At 37.9% G+C, this 26,752-nt stretch overlaps 1 protein-coding gene and 1 long non-coding RNA gene across 4 annotated transcripts in view; one reads left to right on the forward strand and one right to left on the reverse strand.

The window, feature by feature from the left end:
* Positions 1-26,226, forward strand: LOC121144040. The gene is made up of 5 exons (XR_005881385.1): positions 1-189; positions 8,388-8,498; positions 11,658-11,823; positions 18,554-18,640; positions 25,900-26,226. It is a non-coding gene; the product is annotated as an uncharacterized LOC121144040 (long non-coding RNA).
* Frmd3 (FERM domain containing 3) overlaps positions 1-26,752 on the reverse strand; it is a 178,450-nt gene that overhangs the window by 61,521 nt on the left and 90,177 nt on the right. For all 3 annotated transcript variants that reach the window (XM_040757303.1, XM_040757302.1, XM_040757304.1), the window contains 3 exons: positions 24,010-24,088; positions 16,897-16,994; positions 601-724 (listed from right to left, as the gene is read on the reverse strand). In XM_040757303.1, the coding sequence (XP_040613237.1) occupies positions 601-724; positions 16,897-16,994; positions 24,010-24,088 (301 nt within the window). The remainder of the gene's footprint in view (positions 1-600; positions 725-16,896; positions 16,995-24,009; positions 24,089-26,752) is intronic.

Genomic DNA, 26,752 nt, shown 5'->3' on the forward strand with positions numbered 1-26,752 from the left:
GAAGCATTAGAGACAAGCAAAGGAATAACATACATTAAATCTCATCATCTTGATGTCAGTTAAGAAAATGGAAGTTTTTTAAACCAATTTTTATTCATTTTCCATACCAACCACAGTTCCCCTTCCCTCCCCTTTTTCCTGATGCCCTGATCACCTCTCCTCAACCCACCCCATCCACTCCTCAGAAAGGTAAGGTCTCCCTTTGGGGACAGCAAAGCCTGCAACCTTTTCAATGAATTCAATTCTACTTTAAGCCAACACTTCTAGCAAGGGCCACAAGAAAGGAAAAAAAAAAAAGCAAGATTCAAATAGGAAAAGACGGCTTATTAACCTCAGATATATTTTCAGAAACTCAGATGGGCTAGGAATGTATTTGCATAAGAAAACATATCTTTTTTCACTTTTGGTCATTCATAGGCACTATCTTGGAAAAATCTTGCACTTATTGAGATGCTAAGTCATCCTTTGTAGGGCCCAGAAATGTTTCTCTGCAACCTGAAACTGCCTATTCACATTTCAAATAGCACGGCTTCACATGATTCTCACTTTCTATATATAGTAAGAATGTTTTTTTCATCTTTATATTTTCACACAAATTACCTGAGTTCAGTGTTATGAATTTCCATGATTTTTCTTTCCAACTTCTGTGACTGCTTGGGGAAAATCTCAAACTCACTGATATAATTCTCAGGATGCTCATCAGGATAATAGTCACCAAACTCAGCTGCAACCACCAAAAATGGGAGAAAAAGAAAGAAATTAAACACAACACAATCAGGGCACATAAACACATATCCACCATCCAAAATAAGAACATAGACTGCACTTACCCAATATAATGACTTTGTACTCATGGAGAGAACACCAGTCTCATTTTACAGAGACATATTTACACTCATATCTGACTGTGTGAGTGTGGGTACCTGTTAACCCTTTCTGTGCCTCCTTTCTGTGTCCTAAAACAATTTAAAGCATTGTGGCCTCACCCTCCTTGGGGAGCGGAAAGGATATAGGATAGGGGGCTAGTGGGGGGGGGGGCAGGGGAGGAAGGGAGGGAGAAGGAGCTGGGGTTGACATGTAAAACAAACTTGCTTCCAATTTAAATAAAAATTAGAAAACAATTATTGTTGTTTTTCATTAGGGCACTATTGACATTTAGGGTGTTGAACAATGCTATTGTTTCAGATTTTCCATAGATTTGTAGGACCTTGGAGTCACTAAATGTTCTTAGCAAAATCACTGTTATCATTAATAATTACACCCTTCAGAGCTAGCGAAAATTTAAAATTTCAATCATGTAGAAAAAATACATTCAAGAGATCTGTTGTGCTACATAGTAAGTGTACTTATTAGAAAATATATACTATTTTTTAAAATAATTCGAATAGATTTGGAGTATTCACACGAAGAATACATATGAAGTAGGGCACTACCCCCCCACAGACACCATGAATTTAGAAACTATAAAATGCAAATATTAAAAACGCCATGTGCTATGTTATAAATATATACACGGTTTTGTGGTAGATCTTGTTCAGCTCTTTGAGGAAACTCCGTGCTGATGCAAAGACTGCAGCAGTTTGCCGTTAAGTCCCCCTTTCCCCAGCATTTTTCATCACTTCTGTTTTTGAATCATAGCCATTCCATCCATTGTAAGATGACATCTCAAAGTACTTTCAATTTCTAGCTCCCCAATGGATGAGGACAAGAGCCCCCCCTAGTGACTCTAAAGTTCAGTGATTGAAAACAAGAATCAAAGTCTGGTTGATCACACACCATTACCAGACATCTGTATTTTATCTTCTGCAAACTCTGTATTTTTGTTCCACACCACATTTTAGGATTTGGATTATTTTTTCTTTATGTTTATTTTTTTCAGTTCCTTGTATAGTGTAGACACTAATACTGTTAGTAACAGCTGTCAAAATTCTTTTTTTCCTATTCTGTAAGTTCCGTCTTCATTCAAATAATGATGTCTTTTGCTATAGAGAAGAGATTTAGTTTAAAGGACTTTCCTGTGGCTATAAGAGCAAATATATACTGTACTTTCTTCTTTGTCAGAGGTTGGGATGGTTCAACACATGTAAATCTATAAGTGTAATGAAATATAAGAAAAATTAAAGGCAAAAAACAATCATTTCATTAGAAGAAAAGGTCACTGTGGATGATTCTTTTTGATATGTTCTTGGATTTGCTTTGCAGTATTTTATTATTTTTGTATCTATGTTCATACGGGAAATTGGTCTGTAATTCTCTTTCCTTGTTTGGTCTTTGTGTGTTTTAGGTATCAGGATAACTGTGGCCTCATAAAAACAACTAGGCAATGCTCCTTGTGTGTCTATTTTATGGATTATTGGGGTTAACTCTTTTTTGAATGACTGGTAGAATTCTGTGCTATAACCATTTTGTCCTGGCCTTTTTTTGGAGGGTGTTGGTAGATTTTAAATTACGGCTTCTAATTCACTAGGGATTATAACTCTGTTTATACATCTTTCCTGGTCTTGATTTAACTTTAGTATTCAACTTTAGTATGTGATAAATATAGAGAAAATCATCCACTGTTTTAAGTTTTCCAACTGGGTGAAATACACATTTTTTAAGTACGTTCTTATGATTCTCTGGATTTTCTTGATGTCTGTTGTTATGCCCCCTTTCATCTCTAGTTTTATTCATTTGCATCTTTTCTTCCTGACTTTTAGTTACTTTGGCTAAGGATTTCCAAAACTTATTGATTTTCTTAATAATCAGTTTCTTAATTGAAACTGTTTGTTTCAATGAGTCTTTGTAATTTTTTGTTTCTGTTTTTTTTTTTTAATTTCAGACCTAAGTTTGAGTATTTCTTGCCATCTATTCCCTTTTTGGTTTTATTTCTTCTTTTTGTGGTAGAGCTTTCAGGTGTGCTGTTAAGTTACTAGTATTAGAGCTCTCCATTTTTTAAACTTTAAGCATAGGCACTTCGTGCTATGAAGTTGCCTCTTAGTACTGCCTTCATTGCTTCATAAGTTTGGGTATGTTGCATTTTGTTTTTATTCAATTCTAAAAGATTTCATTTTTTCTTCATTTCTGTCTTGACCCATTTTACATCCAGCAGTCCATTGTTCATTTTCCATGAGTTTGTAAGCTTTGTGCTGCTGTTGATGTCCAGCCTTAATTCATGGTGTTCAGATAGGATGCAGGATGCTATTCCAACTTTCTTATATCTGTTGAGACTTGCTTTGTGTCCAAGTAGGTGGTCAGTTTTGGAGAACATTCTGTGAGCTTCTGATAAGAAGTTATATTCTTTTATGTTTAGGTGAAATGTTCTGTAGATACCTGTTAGGTCTACTGGTTTATGACATTAGTTAGTTCCAGCCTATCTATTTAGTTTTTGTCTAGATGACCTGTTTTTTGGTGAGAATGGGATATTGATGTCACCCACTATCACTGTGTGAGGGTCAATATGTGATTTAAGCTGTAGTGTTTCTCTTATGAACTGGGGTGCCCTTGTGTTTGGTGTGTAGACGTTAAGAACTGCAATATCCTGCTGGGTAACTTTTCTTTGGTTGATATTTGGTATCCTTCTCTATCTCTTCTGATCAGTTTTGGTTTGAAGTCTATATTGTCAAATATTAAAACAGCTACACTGGCTTGTCTTATGTCCATTTTCTTGGAATAATTTTATCTAGCTCTTTAACTTGAGGCAATGACCATCCTTGTTAAGGTGTGTTTCCCAGATGCAGCAGAAGGATGGATCATGCTTTCTAATCCTCTGTGTTCGTGTCTATTGTGACCATTGATGTTGAGTTATCAATGAGCAGCATTTGTTGATTCCCACTATTTTGCTGTTGTGGTATCCCCACTTTTGATTTGGTGTTCTGATGTTATTTATTCTTTGTGTTTTCTTGGGTGTGACTAGCCTCTTCAGGCTGAAGTTGTCCTTCTAACACCCTCTGTAGGGTTGCACTTGTAGATAGATACTGCTTAAATTTGGGTTTGTCATGAAATGCCTTTTTGTTTTTCTCCATTTAATTGAAAATTTGCTGGGTGATAGTAGTCTGGGCTGGCATCTGTTGTCTCTTAGAATCTGCAATTCATCTGTCCAGACCCTTCTGGCTTTCACAATCTCCATTGAGAAGTAAGGATTAATTCTAATAGGTCTACCTTTATACATTACTTGGTCTTTTCTCCTTGGAGATTTTAATGCTTTTTCTTTCATTTTCTTGTTCTGTATGCTTCTCATACCTTTGTTGGCATCTCTTTCTTTAGGTTAGGAAATATTTTCTTTTATGATTTTGTGGAATCTTTTTCTGAGTCTTTGAGATGGGATTCTCCTTCCTGTTATTCTTAGATTTGATATTTTCATTCTGAGAATTCCTAGATGTCTCATGTTAGGAATTTTTTAGATCTAATATTTTCTTTGACTGGTATATCTATTTCTTCTATTGTGTCTTAAATTCCTGAGATGCTTTCTTCCCTCTCTTGTATTTGAAGTTCATGTTTGAATTCCTAAAATTTTCATTTACAAAATTCCCTCAGTTTGGATTTTCTTTATTGGGTCTATCTCCATTTTCAGGTCTTGAACAGTTTTTATTTTTTTTAATTTTTTTTTTCAGTTTAAATTTAGATTAGAAACAAGGTTCCTTCACAAGTCAGTTCCAGGTCCATCTCCCTTTCCCTCCCCTCCTCCCTTGCCCTCCCCCAACCCCCCCATTATCCCCTCATTTCCCCAGGGAGGGTGAGGCCCTCCATGGGGGTGTCCATAGTCTGTCATTTCATCCAGGGCAGGGCCTAGACCCTCCCCCAAGAGTTCAGGGTGAGAGTGCATCTCACATTGTTAGATGGGAGTCCAAAGTCTGTGTGTATACTCGGGATGAGTACTGATCTACTGCCCAAGGCTCAATAGATTACCTAGGCCTCCTCACTGACACCCACATTCAGGGGGTCTTGATCAGTCCCATGCTGGATTCCCAGGCTGATGCCTGGGATTCGAGTTAACCTTTGTCAGGTCAGCTGTTTCTGGGGGTTAAACCAGCCCAGTCTTAATCCCTTTGGTCATCAGTCCTCCCTCTCTGTTACTGGCTTTCTTGAGTTCAGCTCAGTACTTAACCGTGGAAGTCTGCCTCTTCTTCCATCAGCCACTGAATGAAGTTTCTGTTTCCCAGACTCTCTGGCCATGGGATTATAGGCTGGCATTCCCCAGATCTATGTCTAAAATCCATATATGAGAGAGTACATGCCATGTTTCTCTTTTTGTGACTGCATTACCTCACTCAGGATGGTTTCTTCTAGTGTCATCCATTTGCCTGCAAATCTCAGGATTCCATTGTTTTTTTCTGCTGAATAGTACTCCATTGTGTAAATGTACCACATTTTCTCTATCCACTCTTCGGTTGAGGGACATCTAGGTTGCTTCCAACTTCTGGCTATTACAAATAATGCTGCTACAAACATAGTGGAACAGACATCCTTGTTGTATGAATGGGCATCTTTTGGATAAATGCCTAAGAGTGGAGTTGCTGGGTCTTGTGGTAGGTTTATTCCCATTTTGGTCTTGAACAGTTTTACTCATTGTTTTCTGCTGTTTGTATTTATCTGTATTTCTTTAAAGGATGTATTGATTTTTTTCTTTAAGGACATCTACAACATATTGATAAAGGCAATTTTGAAGTCCCTTTATTTTAATTCAGGTATATTGCTTTTCTCAGAGTATACTGTAGTAGGATTGTTGGGCCCTACTGGAGACATTGTCCTGACAGTCATTGATTGTGTTTTTACACTGGCATCTAGGCTTGGACCTTGGGATGATTATAGTAGTAGTTGTTGATATCTGCTCTTATCTTTGTTGGGTGGGCATTCTGTTCTTTGGTTTCTGTGCCCTGTTTGGTTTGTAGGAAATTGTAGTAGCTGTGTGTTGACTGGTAGGAAATGTTTCTTAGATCCTGTCAGGTGTGGCCATTCGGGGTTCTGGGTAGAATGTATTTATAAGTATAGGGAGCTGACACTTAGAAATGGGAATGGGCTAGAAAGGGGGCTAAGGGTGTCCACAGGAAGGAAAAAAGCAAGTTATGCATGCCACCAGGATCTGCTTAGTCACTTACGGGGCAGAGAGAGGGGAAAAGTCATAGCAGGCACTGTCCTACTGATCTGGGAATGAGACTGGATTCGTAGAAGATGAGGAAGGGAGAAGATAGGATCATGTACCTGCTTACCTGACCACGTACCTGCCACCTCCTCTGGCTGGCTTGGCTACCAGGCTCCCACAGAATGCCCATGGGAACTTGTGGCTGAGACAAAGGAATAAATGGTGAGCAAGTCCGTGTGAGAATATCTCTGTTAAGTTATCAGGTCTTAGGTTGAGGTCCTCAAAACATGGAGTTTAGTTTTGTGCAGAGTAAAGATATACATCTAGTTTTCTTCATCTACATACAGCTATCAAGTTTCATGAGCAGTATTTTTTAAAAATGATATATTTCTTTAATATATACCTTTCAAGTCTGTAAAGGAAGCAGGTGTCTCAAGGTATGTGAATGTGTCTGGGTCCTCAATTTTATTCCATTGATCAATGTATCTGTTTATATTTCATTAACATACTGTCTGTATTACTGTAAACTTTTACTATAATTAAAAACCAGGAATGGTGACATCTAAGTTTTCCTTTCAGTGTTGTTTTAGCTATCCTGAGATTTTTGCATTTCCAAATGAAATTTAAGATTTTTTAAAAAAAACTTGTGTTTGAATTTGGATAGGGATTGTAAGCTGAAAATTGCTTTCAAAGAATGGTCATTTTCAAAATGCTAACACTAGTAATCCATGAATATGAGAGGTGTCATCTTTGCATATCTTCCTCCATTCAATTAAGTTTTTTTTAAGACAAATCTTTTAGCTCTTTTGTTAGGCTTGTTTCAAGATATTTCACTTTTCATTCTGCCCAACTGTGAATGGTATTCTTTTCCTTTGTCTGTTTTTTTTTTTTGTATATAGGAAGGCTACTGATTGCTTTGTCTTAATATTGTAATCTGCTACTTTGCTGAATGTATTATGAGCTGTAGAAGCTTCCTTGTGGAATCTGTATGGGCTTTTATGCATAAAACTGTATCATTTGCAAATCAGGATACTTTGATCTCTTTCTTTCCTATTTTTGTCCTCTTTGTCTCTTTCACTTGTATTATTGCTTTAACTAGGGCTTTGAATGACATAATGAACAGGAATGGAGCTAGTAGATATCCTGTTTTGCTTCTGGTTTTAGTGGAAATGCTTTGACTTTCTCTCCAGTTAGTGTGATGTTTGCCCAGAGCTTGTAAAATGCCTTCATAATGTTAAGATATGTCCCTTGTTTCCTTATTTTCCCCAGAACTTTTGTCATGAAGAGATACTGGTTTCTGTTAAAGGCCTTTCTGCATCTAATGAAATGACTTTTAGTGTATTTATTTGTTAGATTGTTTTAAAAAAATATTTACTATGCTGAACCATTCCTGCAGCTCTTGGATAAAGTTAACTTGACCATGGTGAATAATCTTTCTGATATCTTCCTGAATTTAGTTTTGGGAGTATTTTACTGAGAATTTTAGTGCTATGTTCATCAGAAATATTGGCTTACAATTTCCTCTTTTATTGAGTCTTTGCTTAATTAAGGTATGACGGTGATATTGGTTTTATAAAAAAAGAATTTGAAAGTATTCCTTCAAGTTTCTCTTTTGCAGACTATTTTGAGGAGTATGATTAGTTATTCTTTGAATTTTGCCTATACCACTCTTGAACATATAGCTAATGGACTCTGTTAACTACAGAGAAGCTTACTATGGGAAATGGCTCAGCCGTTAAATGCTAGGCTCACAACCAAAAAATAAGAAATGCTTACTAATCTATGTTCATTGCTGCCTTATTCACAACATTCAGGAAATGGAAACAGCCTAGATCTCCATCGCCTAATGAATGCATAATATAAATATGTTTCACATACACAATAGAAGGTTATTCAAGCTGTTAAGAAAACTAAATTTGCACATAAAAGGATGGAACTGGGAACAGTTATTTGAGTATGACAATCAAAACTCAGTAAGGCAAAGATTGCATGTTTTCTCTTACATATGGAAGTTAGCTTTAAAATATTAAATATATGTGTTTAATTTGGAATAGTCATAGAAATTAGGCAAATAATAAGGAGCCTAAGTGGAGGAGGGGGTTTTCAAGATAGATAAAATAGAACATAATATTACAAAGGGGCAATGGACAAAAATGTAACAGGAAAGATTAAGTTGGGTCAGGGTGGGAAGGGAGGGTAGAGGAGTCTTGGGGAAGGAACAACTAACAGTAAAATCATTATGGTGTAATATATAATGGGGTAGATTTCAGCTAGCTACCATGTGCTATGAAATATTGGCCAATGAGTTCTCATTGACTTCTTGTAGACATTACAAACTATTTCCAATGCTACTGGTTATCTTCCAGAAGTGGACAATAAGGACATATTGCTGAAGATGTTATATAATTGAGTTACAGAACATGGAGAAATTTAGCTGGTAAGCAACTGGAAATTTCATCTCTAATGACTAGCTTTCATAGTGCTGGAGTTTTGTTACATGAAATTCTTGGTTCGGCAGTTCCCGCTGCCCTTGCGCCCCAAAATACACACTCAAAGTCATATATTAATTATGAAACTGTTGGCCAGTGACTAGGGCTTCTTATTGGCTAGCTCTGTCTTAATTATTAACCCATTTCTATTACTATAAATATTTCCATGTGGTCATTTTACTGGAGAAGGGTCTGGACCTTTAACTCCTTTGGTGGCTCACATGGAGACTGTCCTACCAACCTTTTCCAGAATTCTCCTCATCTCCTAGTCCTGTCTATCTCCCTGCCTCTATTGGCCACAGTGTTTTATTCATCAACCAATAAGAGAAACATATACACAGAAGGACTTCCTCCACCAGAGTTTGTTATGAATACTGCTGGAGGAGACAATTAATCATTAATGTCATCAAGTTCTGAACTCTATAAGCCTGGTAAGATATGTCAAATGATGCAATAGAAACACATATGTTATGATGCCAAACTCTTTTTTTAAAATGGATTTAGGTACCACTCCATGAGATGGAACCCATACCTGATATTGTCAATGTGGTTAAGAACTTGTGACTAGATAGGGCATAGGTCCTATGGTAAAACCTATTCCTATCATTCTAATAAATGGATATAGGCCAACCCTCATCAGATAAACAATAAACATAGAGACACATAACTGGAGAACATGTATAGAAAAGAAACTTCAGAGTTCTCATCCCTATATGGGACATGCATATTATATCTTTCCCCTCAAGCTCAGGGATCAATATGGAAAAATGAATCTAGGGGCAGTGGGTAAGTTCAAGAAGCTGTTTCCCAGATAAGAAAGGGAACAGGCACACACACACACACACACACACACACACACACACACACACACACAAAAACACACACACACACATAAAACTTCACAGAGATTGTGACACCATACATAATCTGGAGGGAAGAAAAGAGGACGGGGGAGAAACATGAAGTTGGATGAATAGATAGCAGGGGAAGATCTGGACAGACATAGAGGTGAGGATGAAAATGACTAGAAATCTAGAAATCAGTATTTGAAATGCTCAAAGGAGAAATGAAACAGTATAGAATATATACAAAGCTTAACAATTTAAAAGCAAAAAAAAATTCCAAAATTTTTGGAGGTAGTGGTGGATGACTTCAAGGAAATAGTATTTTCTAGATTGAACAAGGCAGAAACACATAGGAACTCACAGCAATTGCAACAGCATACACAAGATCTGCACAAACTTAAGCCAGACAAAAATCCCAGCATGGAGTAGAGGATGCAGACACAGAAACCCACTCCTAGCTGAGGAGACATTGACATTTGGCTGATACTGGAAGGAGAGTAACTTTCCTTTAGAAGTGTGATACTTAGTATATCAAGAATACTCTAGAGCTGGTCCCCTACCCAGGAATAATCAGCCAACACAAACTTGCAATATTTTCAAGAATGTGTACTGAAGGTCATATTCGCAGCTAATAGTTTTTTAGACCAAGAACACTCTGTCTTGAGCTGCTGTGAAAAGACTATGCAGTGTGGAGCATACAATGAGAACAGTGATAACATAGAGGAACCCCAGTCTCATTCCCAGATAAGTAGGACAGTGCTTGCTATGACTTTTCCTGCCTCTCTGCCTCTCAAGGGACTAAGCAGATCCTGGTGGCATGCATACCTTGCTTTTCTCCTTCCTGTGGACACCCTTTATCCCCTTTCTAGCCCATCCCCATTTCTAAGTGTCAGCTCCTTATACTTACAAACACATTCTACCCAGAACCCCGAGTGGCCACACCTGGCAGGATCTAAGAAACAATTCCAGTCAACACACAGCTACTACAATTTCCTACGAACCAGACAGAGCACAGAAACCAAAGAACAGAATGCCCACCCAACAAAGATAGGAGCAGATAACAACAAGTACTAATAGAGGGGGCCATTATAGGTTTGAGGAGAGATCTGGCACTAGTGACATTTCCAGAGATCTACAAGGATGACACCAACTGGCAATCTAAGCAATAGTGGAGAGGCTACCTTAAATACCCTTCCATGATAATGAGATTGACAACTACCTTGTATGCTATCCTAGAACCTTCATCCAGTGGCTGATGGAAGCACAGGCAGACACCCACAGCTAAACATTGAACCGAACTCCCAGAAACCTGTTACAGAGAGGGAGGAGTGATGAGCAACGGGGTCAAGACAGGGCTCCATAAGCCAAGTTTTATTTTGTTTTGGCATTATTTTGTCATAAAGGGTTTTGTTTGTTTATTTTTTGTTTGCTTTGATTTCATTGCTTTGTTTCTTGTGTGTTTTCTTTTGGTACTGTGTTGCAGAGTTCCTGCCTGGTTCTGCAGCTGCCTCAGTCCCAAAGAAACACTCAGATGCTATATTAATTATGAAACTGTTGGCCATTATTTAGGGTTTCTTATTAGCTAGCTCTGTCTTAATTACTAACCCATTTCTATCAATCTATGTATTGCCATGAGGCTGTGGCTTACCCAGCAATTCCCAGTATGGTGTTATTCCTCCAACAACCTACATGGTGAATGACTCTGTCTACATTTTCCAGAATCCTCCTTCTCTCCTAGTCTCACCTATCTTGTTTCAACAGTGCTTTACTCATCAACCAATAAGACACACATATATACAGAAGACATTCCCTATCATTTACTCTTTGCTGTCTAAATAAAAAAAAGGTTTTAATTTTAACACAGTAAAATTATATATATGGCAAAACAGTTATCAAGGAAGAACTATAGTTACAATATTTAGTCCATTAACATTTAGCAAGATTTAAAGAAAATATTCTATCATCTATCCTATCTTTGTGAGTCTAAAGTCTTATATGTAGCTTATATTTTATCATAACTAAGGAAAGTCATAACTATAACTGTTTTCAACTCCATTAAAGAACACAGAATGATAGTATATAAACTCTTGAATTGATATCTCACTGCCTAGACAGTCACCCAAAGTTACTCTGTAACATTGGGGCATCCATCTTTGGCCCATTAGCCATAGTGTGTCTGGCAGACTTCTCAGCAAAGCAGGAAATTTGAAACTGTGCACCTGTATTGACAGTTTGTCAGCAATTTTTCTCTGTGCCCTGCAGAATGTCTAGCAGACTCTTCCATGAAGCAGGAACCCTTCAGGACTATCCCATCTTGTTTCAGCAGTCACTTTCCTGTGGTTCGTGCATGTCCACTTTATACAGCATACAGGCAAACAGTCCAGAAGATCAGTCTTTTGCTCAAATGGCCAGTCTTGCCATTTCAAAGGTAAACTCCATTATGAGTTTCTTCGATGCCCATATATTCCTCTTTAGTAATTGGAGTTGCCAGGAGCAGTTGTGCTGCCATGAAAAACCCTAAGCCATTTTAAATGCCATAGTCTATAGGTCTTTGAAAGGTTTGAAGACTGTCCACTTCAAATATATCATTGTATATCTAGAAAACCTAACTAACCTAAATATAAGTTTTGACTGTTATAGGTCACTATATATAATCTGTATTTAATTATATCACATTCTAAATGAGCTATATAAACACAATACCTAAACAAGAAGAGAAATATACACATCACAAAATTGACCTTAAATTTGTAGGTGAGGATATAATTATATCAGTAGACCCAAGATAAATGATAAATGGGTGTTTATTGGGGAACAATTACATCGAAAAATACAAAGAAATGATGAAGTGTTTCCCTGTTCTTCCTACTGGATCCACTCACCCAAAAGAAAGAGTGCTCCAAGGAAAGCCATGCCTCAAGCTCCCTTCTTTTCTCTTTCAGCTTCCCATATGCCTGAAGCCACACCCAAAGGAGTGTGGCCTCCATTTTAGGTTTACAGATCATATACCTACAGTACTGTCTGTAGAACTACTGTAAAAAACTGACATAGTGATTCATCACCCTATCCCTTGCCTTACTGTCTTCCTCTTTCTTCTCCATCTTTTCTTCCCATAAATATGTCATTGGAGTTCATGATACAGGGCTAATTAGATGGCTCAGAAGTTAAGACAATTGCTGTCAACTGACTTGAGGTACCTACATCAAGAGATAGAACTAGTTCTGTGTTCTGCAATTTGTTCTCTAACTTCCAAATGCATTCCATAGTATGAACACATCTCCCATATACATCTGTGGACACATATATGTACAAATAATAGCTAAATGTAATAAATTAAAACAAAAAAGATTTATGCTAGAACATTAGAGTTAAGTTCCACAAGGAATCCATGTGGCTAGCTGCCATCCAGTGGGTCCAGGAGAACAGAATGAATTCTTCTTCACTTAGGTACTTGGACCATTCTTGCCTCTGCCCCTCAGGCCTCTTCTTTCAAAATCTATTTTAATAATAGAAGTGCCCCCTTTCCAGTGTCTAGCCTGGAAAATCTGCCTGATGTTCCTCGATAGGTACCCTTCCTTACCTGCTAGAGCTATTCTAGGTTCCACATTGTCTATAACCTTTGCTTGTATCACACCCAACCTCTGGGCTTCCTCCAGAACTTGATCTGCCTGCCTTCCTATCCACAAACCCTTCCCATGTCACACTGAACCTTCACCTAGGCAGACTCCATGGTTCAGCTAGGTGATTCTGCTAGACTCTGCTCTCCACATACCCTAGATAATTCTCCAGATCCAGCCTAGATCCCATATCCAATGTCTTATCCTAGTCTGGCCACAGTTGGCTATACCAAAACTAGCCTCTAGGCTTCTACTAGGACCTTTCTTTGGTGTTCTATAACACAGGTGTCTCTGACATCAGCCTCTCCAGCCAGCCAGGTCTACACTCACATCACATTTCAGATATGAACGAGAATGCACATCAAACCAGTCTCTTTTGTTCACACGACATAATCCCACCTAAACTAGTTCCTAATTCTAGGACCAACCCACTCACTCATTCTTTCTTCTGTCCCAACCTGTTCTCTTCATATCAGACATGGATCTAACAAAAGAAATCTATAGGCCCAGACCTCACTGTAGAAAATTTCCTGAATAGGACTCCATTTGCCCAGGAATTAAGACCACCAACTTACAAGTGAGGCTTCATAAAACCAAAAAACTTCTACACAGCTAAAGAAGCAAACGGATGAATAGAAGCCCACAGAATGGGAGAGAATCTTCCCCAGCTATCAGAGGATTAATACACAGAATATATATAGAACTAAAAAAAACCCAAAGATTCAAAATTAAATAAGTAAATAAAATCACCATTGTCATCAACAAAAATCCAACCCATCCAAAAAACTGGACTGGTCTATAAACAGAGAGTTCTCAAGAAGAAGAGGAAGAGGAGAAGGAAGAAGAAAACCAGATTAAAAATTTTGTCATCCCCAGTTATTAGTAAAATTCAAATTTAAAACAACTTTGAGACTTCATCTTATCCCTGTCTGAACGGCCAAGATCAAAAACTAAACAAATGCTGAGTAAGGTTAGGGGGAGGGAGAACCCTCATTCACCACTGGCAGGACTGTAAACTGATCTAACCAATATAGAAATCAGTGGAGAGAATACTTAAAAAATAAACACAAATTCATATCCCCTATCATGTGTCCAAGTGACTCAATATCCTCTTCCCCAGAAACTTGCTCATCCATGGTCATTGCTCCTCTATTCACAATAGCCTTGAAAAGGAAACAACCTAAATGTGTTTCAACTGATAAACGGATAATGAAAGTGTGGTACATATACACCACGGAATACTATTCAGCTGTAAAGAAATATGAAATGGTTTTTGAAGGCAAATGGGTGAATCTAAAACAAAATCATATTGAGTATTCCAGTCCCCAAAAGACAACCATCCCATGTTCTGTCTCAGCTAAGGCTCATAGTTTCAAGTTTTCAGATATGTATCTTGGATTAAGTGCAGAAAGAAATTAAAAAGAGACCATTGCAGGGGTGCAAGGCTAGGGGCACAATAAAGATGGGGGTAGAGGGGTTTAAGTGCTCTGATGAGGAAACGGGAAAAGGGAAAAGCAGGAGGTGCTCTAATTAAGGCTGGGAGAGGGAGATAAATGTACAATGACAGAGGAGGGTAAAATAACTGTCAGAATTTCTAAAAGAGTGATAAGGAATTATAGTAATAGCCATTTGCCTTAAAAAACCTATAATACACATAAGTCTGTGTCCAAATATACATGAATAGTTTAAATGAAAATTTCCCATCTTGGCTGACAATGCTCCATCAAAGAGTCAAAGATGATCTTATAAAAATCCCAACAGCAAGCGTGAGAAGCCCTCTTTTAAATTATTGGTTAGGGCTGTTCAAGAAACTCACAAAATGTTACAGACTTGTTATTGCCATTATTTCCTCTCAGAGGTGAAAGGTAAGTCTCTATTGCTGAAGACAACATGCACTTCAGAAACAGGGACCAGAGGCCCCTGAACAGGAACTGACTTGAAAGCTTTCTACCTGAGGTTTAACTTAGATGGTATCATAAGACATCATGTATCCTTCCAAAGGAGGAATGCAATCAACAAGGCTACCCAGCTATGAGGTCCATAAATCCCAATAATGAGCAACATAGTAAAATGACCCTGAAAGTGCAGTAGTGAGTTGCACACATACCTTGGTGATGACCAACAGCTCTCTAATTGAGCTTAAGATCTGTTCAATAAGAGAAAAGTCATGCTTGGTAACAACTCCCTAGGACTAGTGAAGCCATGGATCCTGGAGGTGGACCTACAACTGCTAATTTGCTAAGGCAGCATAATCCCTTACTACATTCTAAACATTTGTCCTTATATCAGCAGTAAGTTTAGTTTCATTTCTCATCATGGAAACTTCTCTTTGCAACAGATAAAGACCATTCAGAAAACCAAAACCAATCAAAATGCAGAGTTGGAGAGCCTGGCCCGAATAGGTATATCTATGAAACAATCCCCACACCCAAGGCTCAGGTAATATTGTGCAAGAGGTGGTGGAAAGATCACAAGAACCAGAGGATAGGGGCTTTTCCATACATTGTGTATTCTCAGATTGTTAGAAATTACGCCCATGAGTTCTTACCAGCATGACTGCCGAAACATTGTTGAAAAAGGACACCAACAATAGACATGGACATGGGAAAGCTCAAGAAGCCCAAACCCTACACAAAAGTACTACAGGCACTAAAAAATGCCGAGGATGGGGGAAATACTTGTCACCTGAGCATGCACACCAATTGGTCATCTAATAGCAAGTGGAGAGCCGTGAAATCATGAAACATGTACCATATCATTATACAGACTGAGAAATACATACATATATATTTATATATAAATATAAAATGTAAAAATACTGAAAAAGAGTTCATGAATTTTAAAATGATCAAGGTGCGGTATATGGTAAGATTTGGATGGAGGAAACACAGGTGGAAATAATAAAATTATATTATAATCTCACAAACCAAAAAAACAAATTATGAAATGGGAAACTAATCTTTGAAATCATACCAACTCAAATGTGTATTTTTTGGAGGGGAGTTTGAGATAGGGTTTCTTTGTGGCTTTGGAGGCTGACCTGGAATTTGCTCTTGTTGATTAGGCTGGGGCAAAGTGTCTTTTTAAAATTAGCATTAAAACAAAAGAATAGAAGCATCCAGACTCCAAGTCCAGTGAGCACATTTAGCCCTCCTGACACAATAGGGCTATGCTCATCCCTAAAAAAAAGAATAGCAGCCACTTCTTATGTTCTCTAACTTTCTTTGGCTTAATTCACAGTAGTGTCATGAAATTCCATGGAGATGGACTTATGACTACCATTTTATACAGGAAAACACTGAAGCTTCAATAACTCAAGTAACTTATGTTTGACAAAATAACTAGGAAAAAAAGAGAGGAAAGATTCACTGAATGGATTTATGAACTTCGTGGTCTCTTCATTTTTTATATGTCTAGAAAAGCTGAGGAATTTATAAAAAATACATGCGCATATGAAATATGATTGAAGAATGACTGACTTGCTCAAAATCTATTTCCTTGATATGGCTTTACCCCTTGATATGCTTATTAGGTCTCACATTTGATAGGTGGAATCAGGACACCAGTTACCCACATCAATATAGAAAGTCTTGTAAAATGATGGTCTGTCTCCTTGAAAAACAGACTCCACCACATTCTACTCTGGGATTTGGAAGTCTTTAAATGTGAGCAAAGCACTGTGAATACTGGAGCTCAGCCTTCTGCCAGGATCAATGGCTTGGGATGGAAAGTGTATACGTGAATCTGTGCAAACTACTTAGTCACATCTAGAATCCCACATAGACAAAGACAGGATAGTACCAGGTGCCAGGGAAGAGAGGAACAGAATAAAGTTCCGTTGCTCACTGCAGTGGAGGGGATGAGTAGGCTGGGACTGGACTCACCTTGAACGATACAAGCACCCAGATAGGCAGCATCAGAAAAGGAGCACAACAGTCGACCATGAAAAATGTCTCTTTTAATTTGCAAATATAAAAGGTATCTGCAACAGAGAAGGAGAAATATTCATCTTAAGTGTTAGTTGGAGCCTGGAAGTAGGAATTGCTATGCTCTGTCTACCTGAACCACAAAGTCATACCTAGCTCTAGGCAGTAGCTTAGACACATCAAGCTCCCCTTTGATGAGTACATGCAGAAAGAAGTGGAGATTTCACAGTGTAGAAACCCAAAACTTACGTGAGCTTCCAAAGATAAATGGGCTCGGCCTTTCTAAGAAACCCAGGAATAATCAAGAAACACATGGCCCAGCAGTCACTACTCCACACAAGGAAAACCACAACTTATATCATCCATATCCCAAGTGTCTTTTGAAATTTTTGTTTTTAAACTTTATTTTATGTGTACTTTTAATCAAGAGCTGGGTTCAATTAGTATATGCTCATTGTTCCTCAAGATGAGACAGCATCATAGTAATTACTCAATAGAAACCAAACAACAGGAACAAATTTGGTTATGAGGTCAAATCCAGTTGACTGACACTTGGATTGGGCTTTTGCGTCTTTGTATTTGGTCTCTGCTCCTCTGCAGAGAAACTCAGATACCTGTAGAGGCACAAATGTGCTTGGTAAATTGGGCTGGGGAAGCAGAATGAAAAGTGGACTATATTATGGCAGGATCAGCTACTATGAAACTCTGCCTGGGTTGTCTTCTAGAAAAGGTGGAAAGATGTGTTCACTTTATGAGCAAATTCAAGAGACTGTATTACAAGGGAAATCTTTACATTGATAAATATTACCATAATGTTATAGTTAATATTGAACCTGCCATGTAGCATTATAGTTAAAAAAGAAAGAGCATTGTAGATAAAAAAAAAAATCTAGAGGCAATACTTTATAGACACTGGCTTCCACTCCTTGTTTCTGTCCCTTGAGAGCCTATGCAGATCAAATTCTTTTCAGGTTCCATGCTCTTTCTTAACCAAATTGACTTTATCTCTCCAAGCTCAGGACTGGGGGGAAGGGGGGAGGAGTCTGTTTTTGTTTGTTTTTTATTTTTTTTTAGGATTTATTTATCACATACATGGTTTTCTGACTACATGCCAGAAGAGGGCAACAGATTGATGTGTAGATACTTGCGAGTCATCACCTGGTTGCTGGGAATTGAACTCAGGACCCCTGGAAGAGCAGTCAGTGCTCTTAACCTCTGAGTCATCTCTCCCGCCCCATCTGTTTTGTTTTTTTACCCAAGGAAACATTAATTTCATGCCAATTTTAACATTTACCTACAGGAGACCCTTGCCCCCTTTAGGGGGAACCCTTAAAAATCCTTTCAATCCATCAGTTACAGTTTTGAGATGATTAATTTTGGATATCAGCTTAACTGGACCACACACAGCTAGCCATGATTTCTGGATGCCTTTACAGTGTTTATGCGCATGATTTGTAGGGAGTTAGAGAAACAGCAAAGCAGATGACTACTCTATTTGGGGTGAACATGGTGTAATGTGTTACAGGAATGAATGAAGCAGAAATGAAGAGGGAGGGTGACTTTACTCTAACAGTGAGAACTAGAATATTCTGCTTTTTATGATCCTTACCCTTAGTCCTTCAGACCTGGATGGAATCCAGTGGCCCTCTGCAGCCTCTCTCCTGAAGACTGCGAGGCTTTTCAACCTCCATAAAGATGCAAGGTAATTCCTTATAATAAGCTTCATGCAAACACATGCGCGCGCACACACACACACACACACACACACACACACACACACACACACACACAAAATAACAGGAAAAACTCTGACTGAATACCTCTACTACTTGGTAATTTGCTCTTTACTCAGCCTTATGATGAGCCAAAGCAAGATTCCATTTTAAAGATAGAGAAATGGAAAACCAGAGAGAGATTTGTGTGCTAATATCATAAAGATTTTCCTTGGTCCAGGGCGAGAGAGCTGCCAGTGCTGGGAGCTGCTTCACTGAAATCACACTGGACACAATGAAGGATTCACTGGCTTACTGGTGCTTTCTTCACATGGATCTTTGTCTCACTTTACACTATGCATTATTCTAGCCATTGAGGTATTAAGGACACTTGGCAGATTCAAAAGGCGACCTTTTTCCATGTTAGTACATAATTGCATTATAGAGACAAAGTAGCTAATAACTTTATTACTCAGTTTGAATTGACAATCTAGACTAGCTTCCTGTGCTGAAATCTGCCATCTTCAATGAGCACATTTATTACCCAAAGATGTTGTCAAAATGTTATTCTGATTCAGTAGGTAGGTAGGATATTTGTGTATTCAGAACTACCTGGTGATTCTATGTCACGAGCACACTTTGGAGAATAAGTTTCTCCAGTGGATGTGAGAATCACTATGGGAGGTGGAGCTCTTATCCTTAACCACCAGACAAATGCAAATTGAATGTACTTTGAGATTTCATTTCCCCCAGTCAGAATGGATAAGATGCAAAAGCCAATGATGACAGATTCTGGCATTGCTATGGGAATTGGGAAGCACTTATTCACTGCTGGTGGGAGTGCAAATGGTGTAGCCACTATGGAAATCGGTGTGGAGGTTCCTCAAAGAACAGTAAATAGATCTAATACATGGTACACTATACCACTCTTGGCCATATACCTAAAAGGCTCTATATCCTGCTATAGAGATACTTCTTCAAATATGTCTACTGCCACAGTATTCACAATAGTCAGGAATGGAAACAGCCTAGATGTCTATGAGCAGACGAATGGACAAAAAACACACAGCATATTTACACAATGGAATATTAATCCGCTATTATGAAATTCACAAGTAAATGGATGGAGTTGGCTCTGAAAGAAAAAAAATCACATTTTTTCCTCACAATTGTGGACATTAGCGTAGAATCTTTAGTACATGTTTTCTTTACTCAGTGGGAGAAACCCACAGAAGTTAGGAACTTACAGTGTCCATAGAAAGGGTTTTCACTGGTATAAAGGGTTAAAGGGAAATTATGGGACAAGAAAATATAAATAGGTATGGGGAAGGGGGAAGGGGGAGACAGGGTATAAGAGAAAAGTCAGAATGGAGAAATAACACTAAAAACATATCCAAAATGTTAAATGGAAACCTACTACTGTAGAATCATCATACATCTCTACACATACATAAAAAGAGTTGAAATGCAGTTATCCTATAACAGGCTGACAAATACAAACGTATGTCCTAGGAGCAGGTAGCACATTTTGGAGTTATTAGCAAATGAGGTCACTAAGACCCCCAAACATTGCATGCTATTGCCAATGCTCTTGCTTACCCTCCAGAACTTGGTGGTGAGAGCTAGCTGCTGATGACACCATATTCCTGAATCTTATAGAATATGGAGAAATGAAGCTGGTACTGACATGAAAACTTTTCTACTGGCTAGCTTTCAAACTTCTGGGAGGAACTGTGTAATCTACAAGAGGCCAGGATAAACATTAATTATAGCGAGCAGTGCACCATGAAAGACACAATGCCTGGCCTAGCAAGACATGTCCACTGGAGCTATAACGGATTGAACAATATACAAGCAACTAACAGTTTTCTGGTTGGATTTAAGCCCTGCTCCACAAGACGAAACCCATACTTGGCACCATTATGGGACTGAGAAACTCTGACTAGACAGGTTAGAGGTCCTAGAATGTAACCTACTGTACTTACTCTGCTAAACATATATTATGGCAAACCAAATCCTGATGATTATTGTTACACACATAGATTAAGGTACCTCTCAACCTTAATCAGAGAGGATGTTTCCATTTGCACTAGATGATGACCAAAACAATGACCCACAACTGGCTAAGGTGCAGAGAATAAGAGACTGCAGAATAGTCAACTCTAAATGGAACATGCAAATCATCAGCCCCTTCTTCCAAAGATGACAGAGGGAGTGTAAGAGCCAGATACGGTAGATGACTGCGCAGAAACACTGTCTTTTGGACACAGAAGGGAAACTACACTTAAGAACTCAAAGCTGTTATTATAGGATATGTAAGACTTGTTAAGTTCAAACCAGAGAAAATTCCACCATGGGAAGGAGAACTGGATTTGAAGACCACCCACCAGGCACAGAGCTATTGACAGTTGTTGACTGCTGGGAAAGAGTTGCTTATTTATTTATCCAAGAAGGTAGACCCCAGTAAATTCACTGTGCTCTAATGGAAGGCCACACGTCCAAGAATACTGGGGTAATACAAACTCTTATTGCCTGGGGAAAAGAAACACAAAATTGGGTGGGAAGGGAGGTGGAGTAGATAGGGGAATAGGAGGGAGACTGAAAATGGTCAAAATTCATTTACAAAACTCACAATGAACTAATTAAAAAACAAGATTAAGGAAAAAATACCAATTCTATATATGTTTAAGTGGTACCAGCATCCAGTCTCTGATCAAAATTTGTACATTTATGCTCATTTTTAACTATAACTAAAAAGTATTAGCAGTTCAAATATTCACTAACTAATGAATGGATAAAGAAAATGTGATATATACACACAAAATAGTTTATGCATAAAAACAAAAAACTGATAGATATTAGAGTTATTAACTATAATGTGGTATGAATTTTATTAACAAATGAGACTTGTTAACAACTGACTCATTCTTTGTATTAGATTGTGATGCATGTTCAAAGTTTCTTCACCAATTGGTTGTTTAGTACCCAATGGTCAGTTCTGAAAACATATATACAACTAACATTATATGGACTAGATAGGTTATATTTAGAAGTATATATGTACAGACCTATACATATATGCATGTAATAACAATTATTAAAAACAGACGCTATGAATCTGAAGAGGAGCATGGGGGAGATGCATATGAAGGACTTAGAGTGGGGAAAGAGAAGGAAGCAATGTGATTATAGCACAACTTCAAAAGTAAAAGAAAAGAGATTTATAGAGAAAAATGACAGAAATAAATCATTTCATAGGTTTTCAATTGAATTAGGATCATATCACTTTCCCCTTTCCATTTCTTTCCTCCAACCTCTCCCAGTTACACTTCCTCTAACCTCACCCAGAGTCTTCCAACTCTCACTATGATAGTTTTTTTCTTTGATTATTATTGTTACATATGCACACATATATGTATATAGTGTATATATAATATAAAACAGATTCATATGTGTAAATAATATATACATAATAGAACATCCATATTATACTCATATAGATATATGTGCATGTGTGCACATATGTATGCACTATACACATATAAGTATACAATAAAATATGTATGAATGTTATTACATACATATGTATGTATATATATTATTAATTATGCTATTAGTACATTCAGGGATTCTTCCAGTTAAAAAAATTGTCTTGGGGTTTTGATATGGCTTTAGGTGGGTCATTTATTTTTTGTGCATATTCTCTTTTGGTTTTTTATTGTTGTTATTTGAGGTTTGGGGTGGTGCCAATGGTGTTATTTTGGTTTTTTGTTGTGTGTGTGTGTGTTTTGTCTATCTCATTGTACACTTCCACCTGGGTAGATACTTAGAACTGAGGAAAAATTAATCAAATAAATTATAAACAAATTTTAAAAATTCAGGACAAATCAGGTCAAAGAGATAAACCCCATCATTTCACTGATGTGAAGTATCTAGAATAGATGAATCTATAGACATAGAAAACAGTTTAGTACACTTCCACCAGGGCAAATACTTAGAACTGAGGAAAAATTAATCAAATAAATTATAAACAAATTTTAAAAATTCAGGACAAATCAGGTCAAAGATATAAACCCCACCATTTCACTGACATGAAGTATCTGGAGGAGATGAATCTATAGACATAGAAAATAGTTTAGCTGTTTCCTGGGGCTAGAATGGAGAGACAGATCATAAATGCTGTTAAATAACGTGTTTTTGTTTTTCTAATGGAATAGTGAAAATATTCTGGTATTCAATAGTGGTAATCTTTTTCCAAACATTATTAAGGTGCTTGTGAAATTAATTTAGTTCAATTAAAATAAAAAAGGATTGCAAAATAACCTTACCTGAAATATCTCTTACATACTTTTTCTCCTTCACATCTCTCTCTCTCTCTCTCTCTCTCTCTCTCTCTCTCTCTCTCTCTCTCTCTCTCTCTCTCTTACACACACACACACACACACACACACACACCATACCACACCACACACACTCTCTGTCTCTGCTCCTGTACTCCCAGCACAAATGTCATGAAAGGGCTCTGGACAAATTAATCAGATAAAACAACTATCTGCTCCCTTCACTACTATGGCCAACTATCACTATAGGCTACAGATAACAGTACAGCAAAATCTGCTAAGACCTTAACATTCCACCTGCCAATAATCGGAACAACATGTGTTTGCCTTTCTGCTGGATCAGGACCTATGCAGATTATTGTTAGCTATAATTACATATGGCAATTTGGATGTCACCAAACTAGAGCCTTATCAAGAAGTAAGTACGCAACAGCTCTTTCTCATGTCCATCCAGAAAATGGCCATGTTGGAGTCTTGCTCAGCAACTTTTACCAAGTATGTAGGGAAACAAAACTCCAAGGTTAGCTGAACGTCAACCCAGCAGAGAGAGAGAGAGAGGAAAGAAAAGTCTGAGACGTACACAGTTCACAGGGTTAGGCTGAAGAGAGTCCAAAAATGAAGGGAAGACCTGGCAGCTGTCACTTAACAAGTAGAAACTGACCAGTTAACTGTCCACTCTAGAAATCTGTCCTTCCAGAAAGGTTTAGATCCAAAGACAGACTAGGGCTGCCCTCTGCATTAACATCTTCTGCTTACTGTCAGCACCCCGCTGCCAAATGGCCCGTGAGCCCCTCTCTCATAACCATTGCTGTCTTGTACAGGTAATACTTTCTCAATGACAATGGTTCCCTATAAAATATCCCAAGAGCATCCAGAGTAAGAGGAGCACAATTCTGACTCCAGTGTCTGCTCCCTGGAGGTGCTCGGATAGAGATATTAGGAATTGTCTAACTTTTAAGCCAGCAGAGGCTCTGACTGTATACAAGCGGTAGAGAGTAAAATGCAGAAAAGAAAAATACCTTGTGAGCTCTTCTTTAATCTTCAAGGGTTCATGTGGGTAGAATTTCACTCTAAAGCACATGGTATATGGTGGATGAGCTGAAACATCACAAAGAAAAGGCATGAGATAAGCGGCCAAAGATCACAGACTGCAACACACACAGGGACGTCAGCCACGAAGCCTTGCCAACCAGCAGGGAAGGGACAGGTGCTGTGAGGAGGAAGCCAATAGAATGCCTAAGAAAATAATATGATGGTGATACTAACAAAGAAAGTGCTCGACAGGGTATCCAGAGCCAATGCAGGATCCAAGCAACCAAGGAGGAAGCCCATCTTTCCACCTCACAACTCACCTTCATCCCTTCATCTCTCAAGATCACAGCTCCAAGGAGTATTTTCTCCTCTGATACTTCCCATCCCCACGCCAAAGACAAACTGCCAAAAAGCACCTTTCAGGCTTTGGGTGCATGAAATAATTTTGGCGTATAAGGTGGACAATTTCCGTTACACAAACATGTGCTGTCTTTGAAGGATAACTCACATGGTAAGGGAGTTAGCCACATGCACACTTGTAGGTTTTTATTATTAGCCAAATATGAGGTTAAGTGAAATTTTATTGTCTAATTCTTCTTTCAAGATAAGCAGGGGTTAAATCATCAGCAGACAGTGGACAGTATTTGTACTCTTCTAGATGTAATCAATTCTGCTTCATAGAAAGAACCACTATTTTTAGGTCTGACTGTATAATGAAGAAAATTCATATGGGAAATAATTATCACACTGATTTTATAGCTGAGCTGGGGAGATAGCTTAGCGAGTGAAGAAGCCGGCCCCTGAACCTGATGACCTGAACTCAGTCTGTGAGACCTGCATGGTTAAGTGGAGAACCAACTCCTGCAAATTTTCCTCTGGCGTTCACATGCCCTATCCCAAATAATAAAAAAAAAAGACTTATGGTTAAAAATAATCCAATAGAACATACACCCATCATAAGAACATCACTTTTATGCTAGCAAAGAAAATCTGAACACACACACACACACACACACACACACACACACACACACACACGAATACACATCATCATAATCACACAGGAGTCACTATGCTGTCTTCATGCCCGCAGTTTTACTGAGTCATTGCTACCAACATGGCCCTATGTTCCTAGATTTCAGAAAGGAAGGTCTTGACGTGTTGATGCATGTCTGCACCCTAGTACTCAGGAAGCAGCGGCAGGAAAATCACCATGAGTTTGAAGCCAGACTGGTCTACACAAGAATTCTATGTGAATGAGAGCTTAATCGTGAAACCCTATCTTTAAAAGATGTAAACTCTAATTAAAGAAAGGAGGAACTAAGTAGACGACTCAGTGTGAAGAAGACTTACTGTGTAAGCAAGAGGACCCGAGATCAAATTCTTAACACACACTTGAAAGTCAGCATGGCTGTGCAAACCTCAACCCTTGTACTGATTGATGGGCAGACACTGGTAGCTCCTGAGTTTGCTGGCTAGTCAGCTTAGCCAGATGATATGCTTCAGTTTCAGCAAGCAAGCCTGACACCCCAGCCCCAAAGGGCAGACAATATGAAAGAAAACAATGTCCTCCTCTGGCTTCCAAATGCACGTGCATGGTACATGGATATGCACACCCAAGTACATATACTGTGCACATCATACACACAATAAATATAATGAAAGGTAGTGTATTTTCCTAAGTACTAGCAAATAATGCAACTTAAGAAAATAAGTCAGTCTCAAGTCATTCATCTTTCTTATCTAGAACATAAAACATTTTATCACTGAACATCATGTAGAATTTATTTGATGTTTTGAAAAAATATTTAAATTATGAAACTAATGGATTTTGACTTTCATTATAAAACATTTGTATTTTTTCTTTTATTTTTCAGATTATAATTACATCATTTCTCCCTTCCCTTTCTTTCATCCAAACATGCTTTTAACAGAAAACTATTTTTACACAAGAAGAAGAATTGAACCAAAGATCTGAGGATAACCTTCTCTATTTTGTGCATTTCTTTCTCCTTTATCTTTTATTAAAATTTTCTAATTAAGTGTAGTTTTAACATAAGTGATCAATATAGAGACAAATAGACATATACATAGAGAGATGCTCAACAAATAGCATCAGTTTGTCTCTGTTGCTGATCTTTCATTGTTCAAGTTCTTATCAAATGCAATCCTTTCCCCTCACTATTAATAAATTTCTTTATATCCTTCTGTAACTTTTGTGACTTCATGTATATATATATTCCTATAAGCTAATATATGTGGAAACATCTTTGACTATTCTCTCGAAACTAAAACAAACCATACATGTTTCTTTATTTCTCTCATGTATAGCCGTACCTGCCTTTTCCTCCAGTAGGGTAGATACACTATTTATACAGCTCATTTTCCATAAGCTGTATGAACTAGTATGTGCAAATACAAATTACTCACATATTTGCCTTTAATTATCATTTAAGGTTATTTTCAAATTTTTACAATTAAAATATGGTACAGTGTGCATTTTTTATATAAGTCATGATACATTCTATGGCTGCATCAACATGGTCTGAAAAATGTTTTCAAAGATATAGAAAACTAAATTTCCTCACTGGAGGTAAACTACCAAAAAGGTGGTAACAAAAGGTGTCCTCAAAGGGCAGCCATAATCTTCTATGATTTGGACTTATTATTCTGTACAGTTGGTCGAAGCACATAGTTAATTTCATCACACTCAAACCAAGGCTAGAGATC

This window comes from Mesocricetus auratus, unplaced genomic scaffold (genome assembly GCF_017639785.1).
Source record: "Mesocricetus auratus isolate SY011 unplaced genomic scaffold, BCM_Maur_2.0 Super-Scaffold_100014, whole genome shotgun sequence".
In the NCBI taxonomy this organism is placed as follows: Eukaryota; Metazoa; Chordata; class Mammalia; order Rodentia; family Cricetidae; genus Mesocricetus; species Mesocricetus auratus.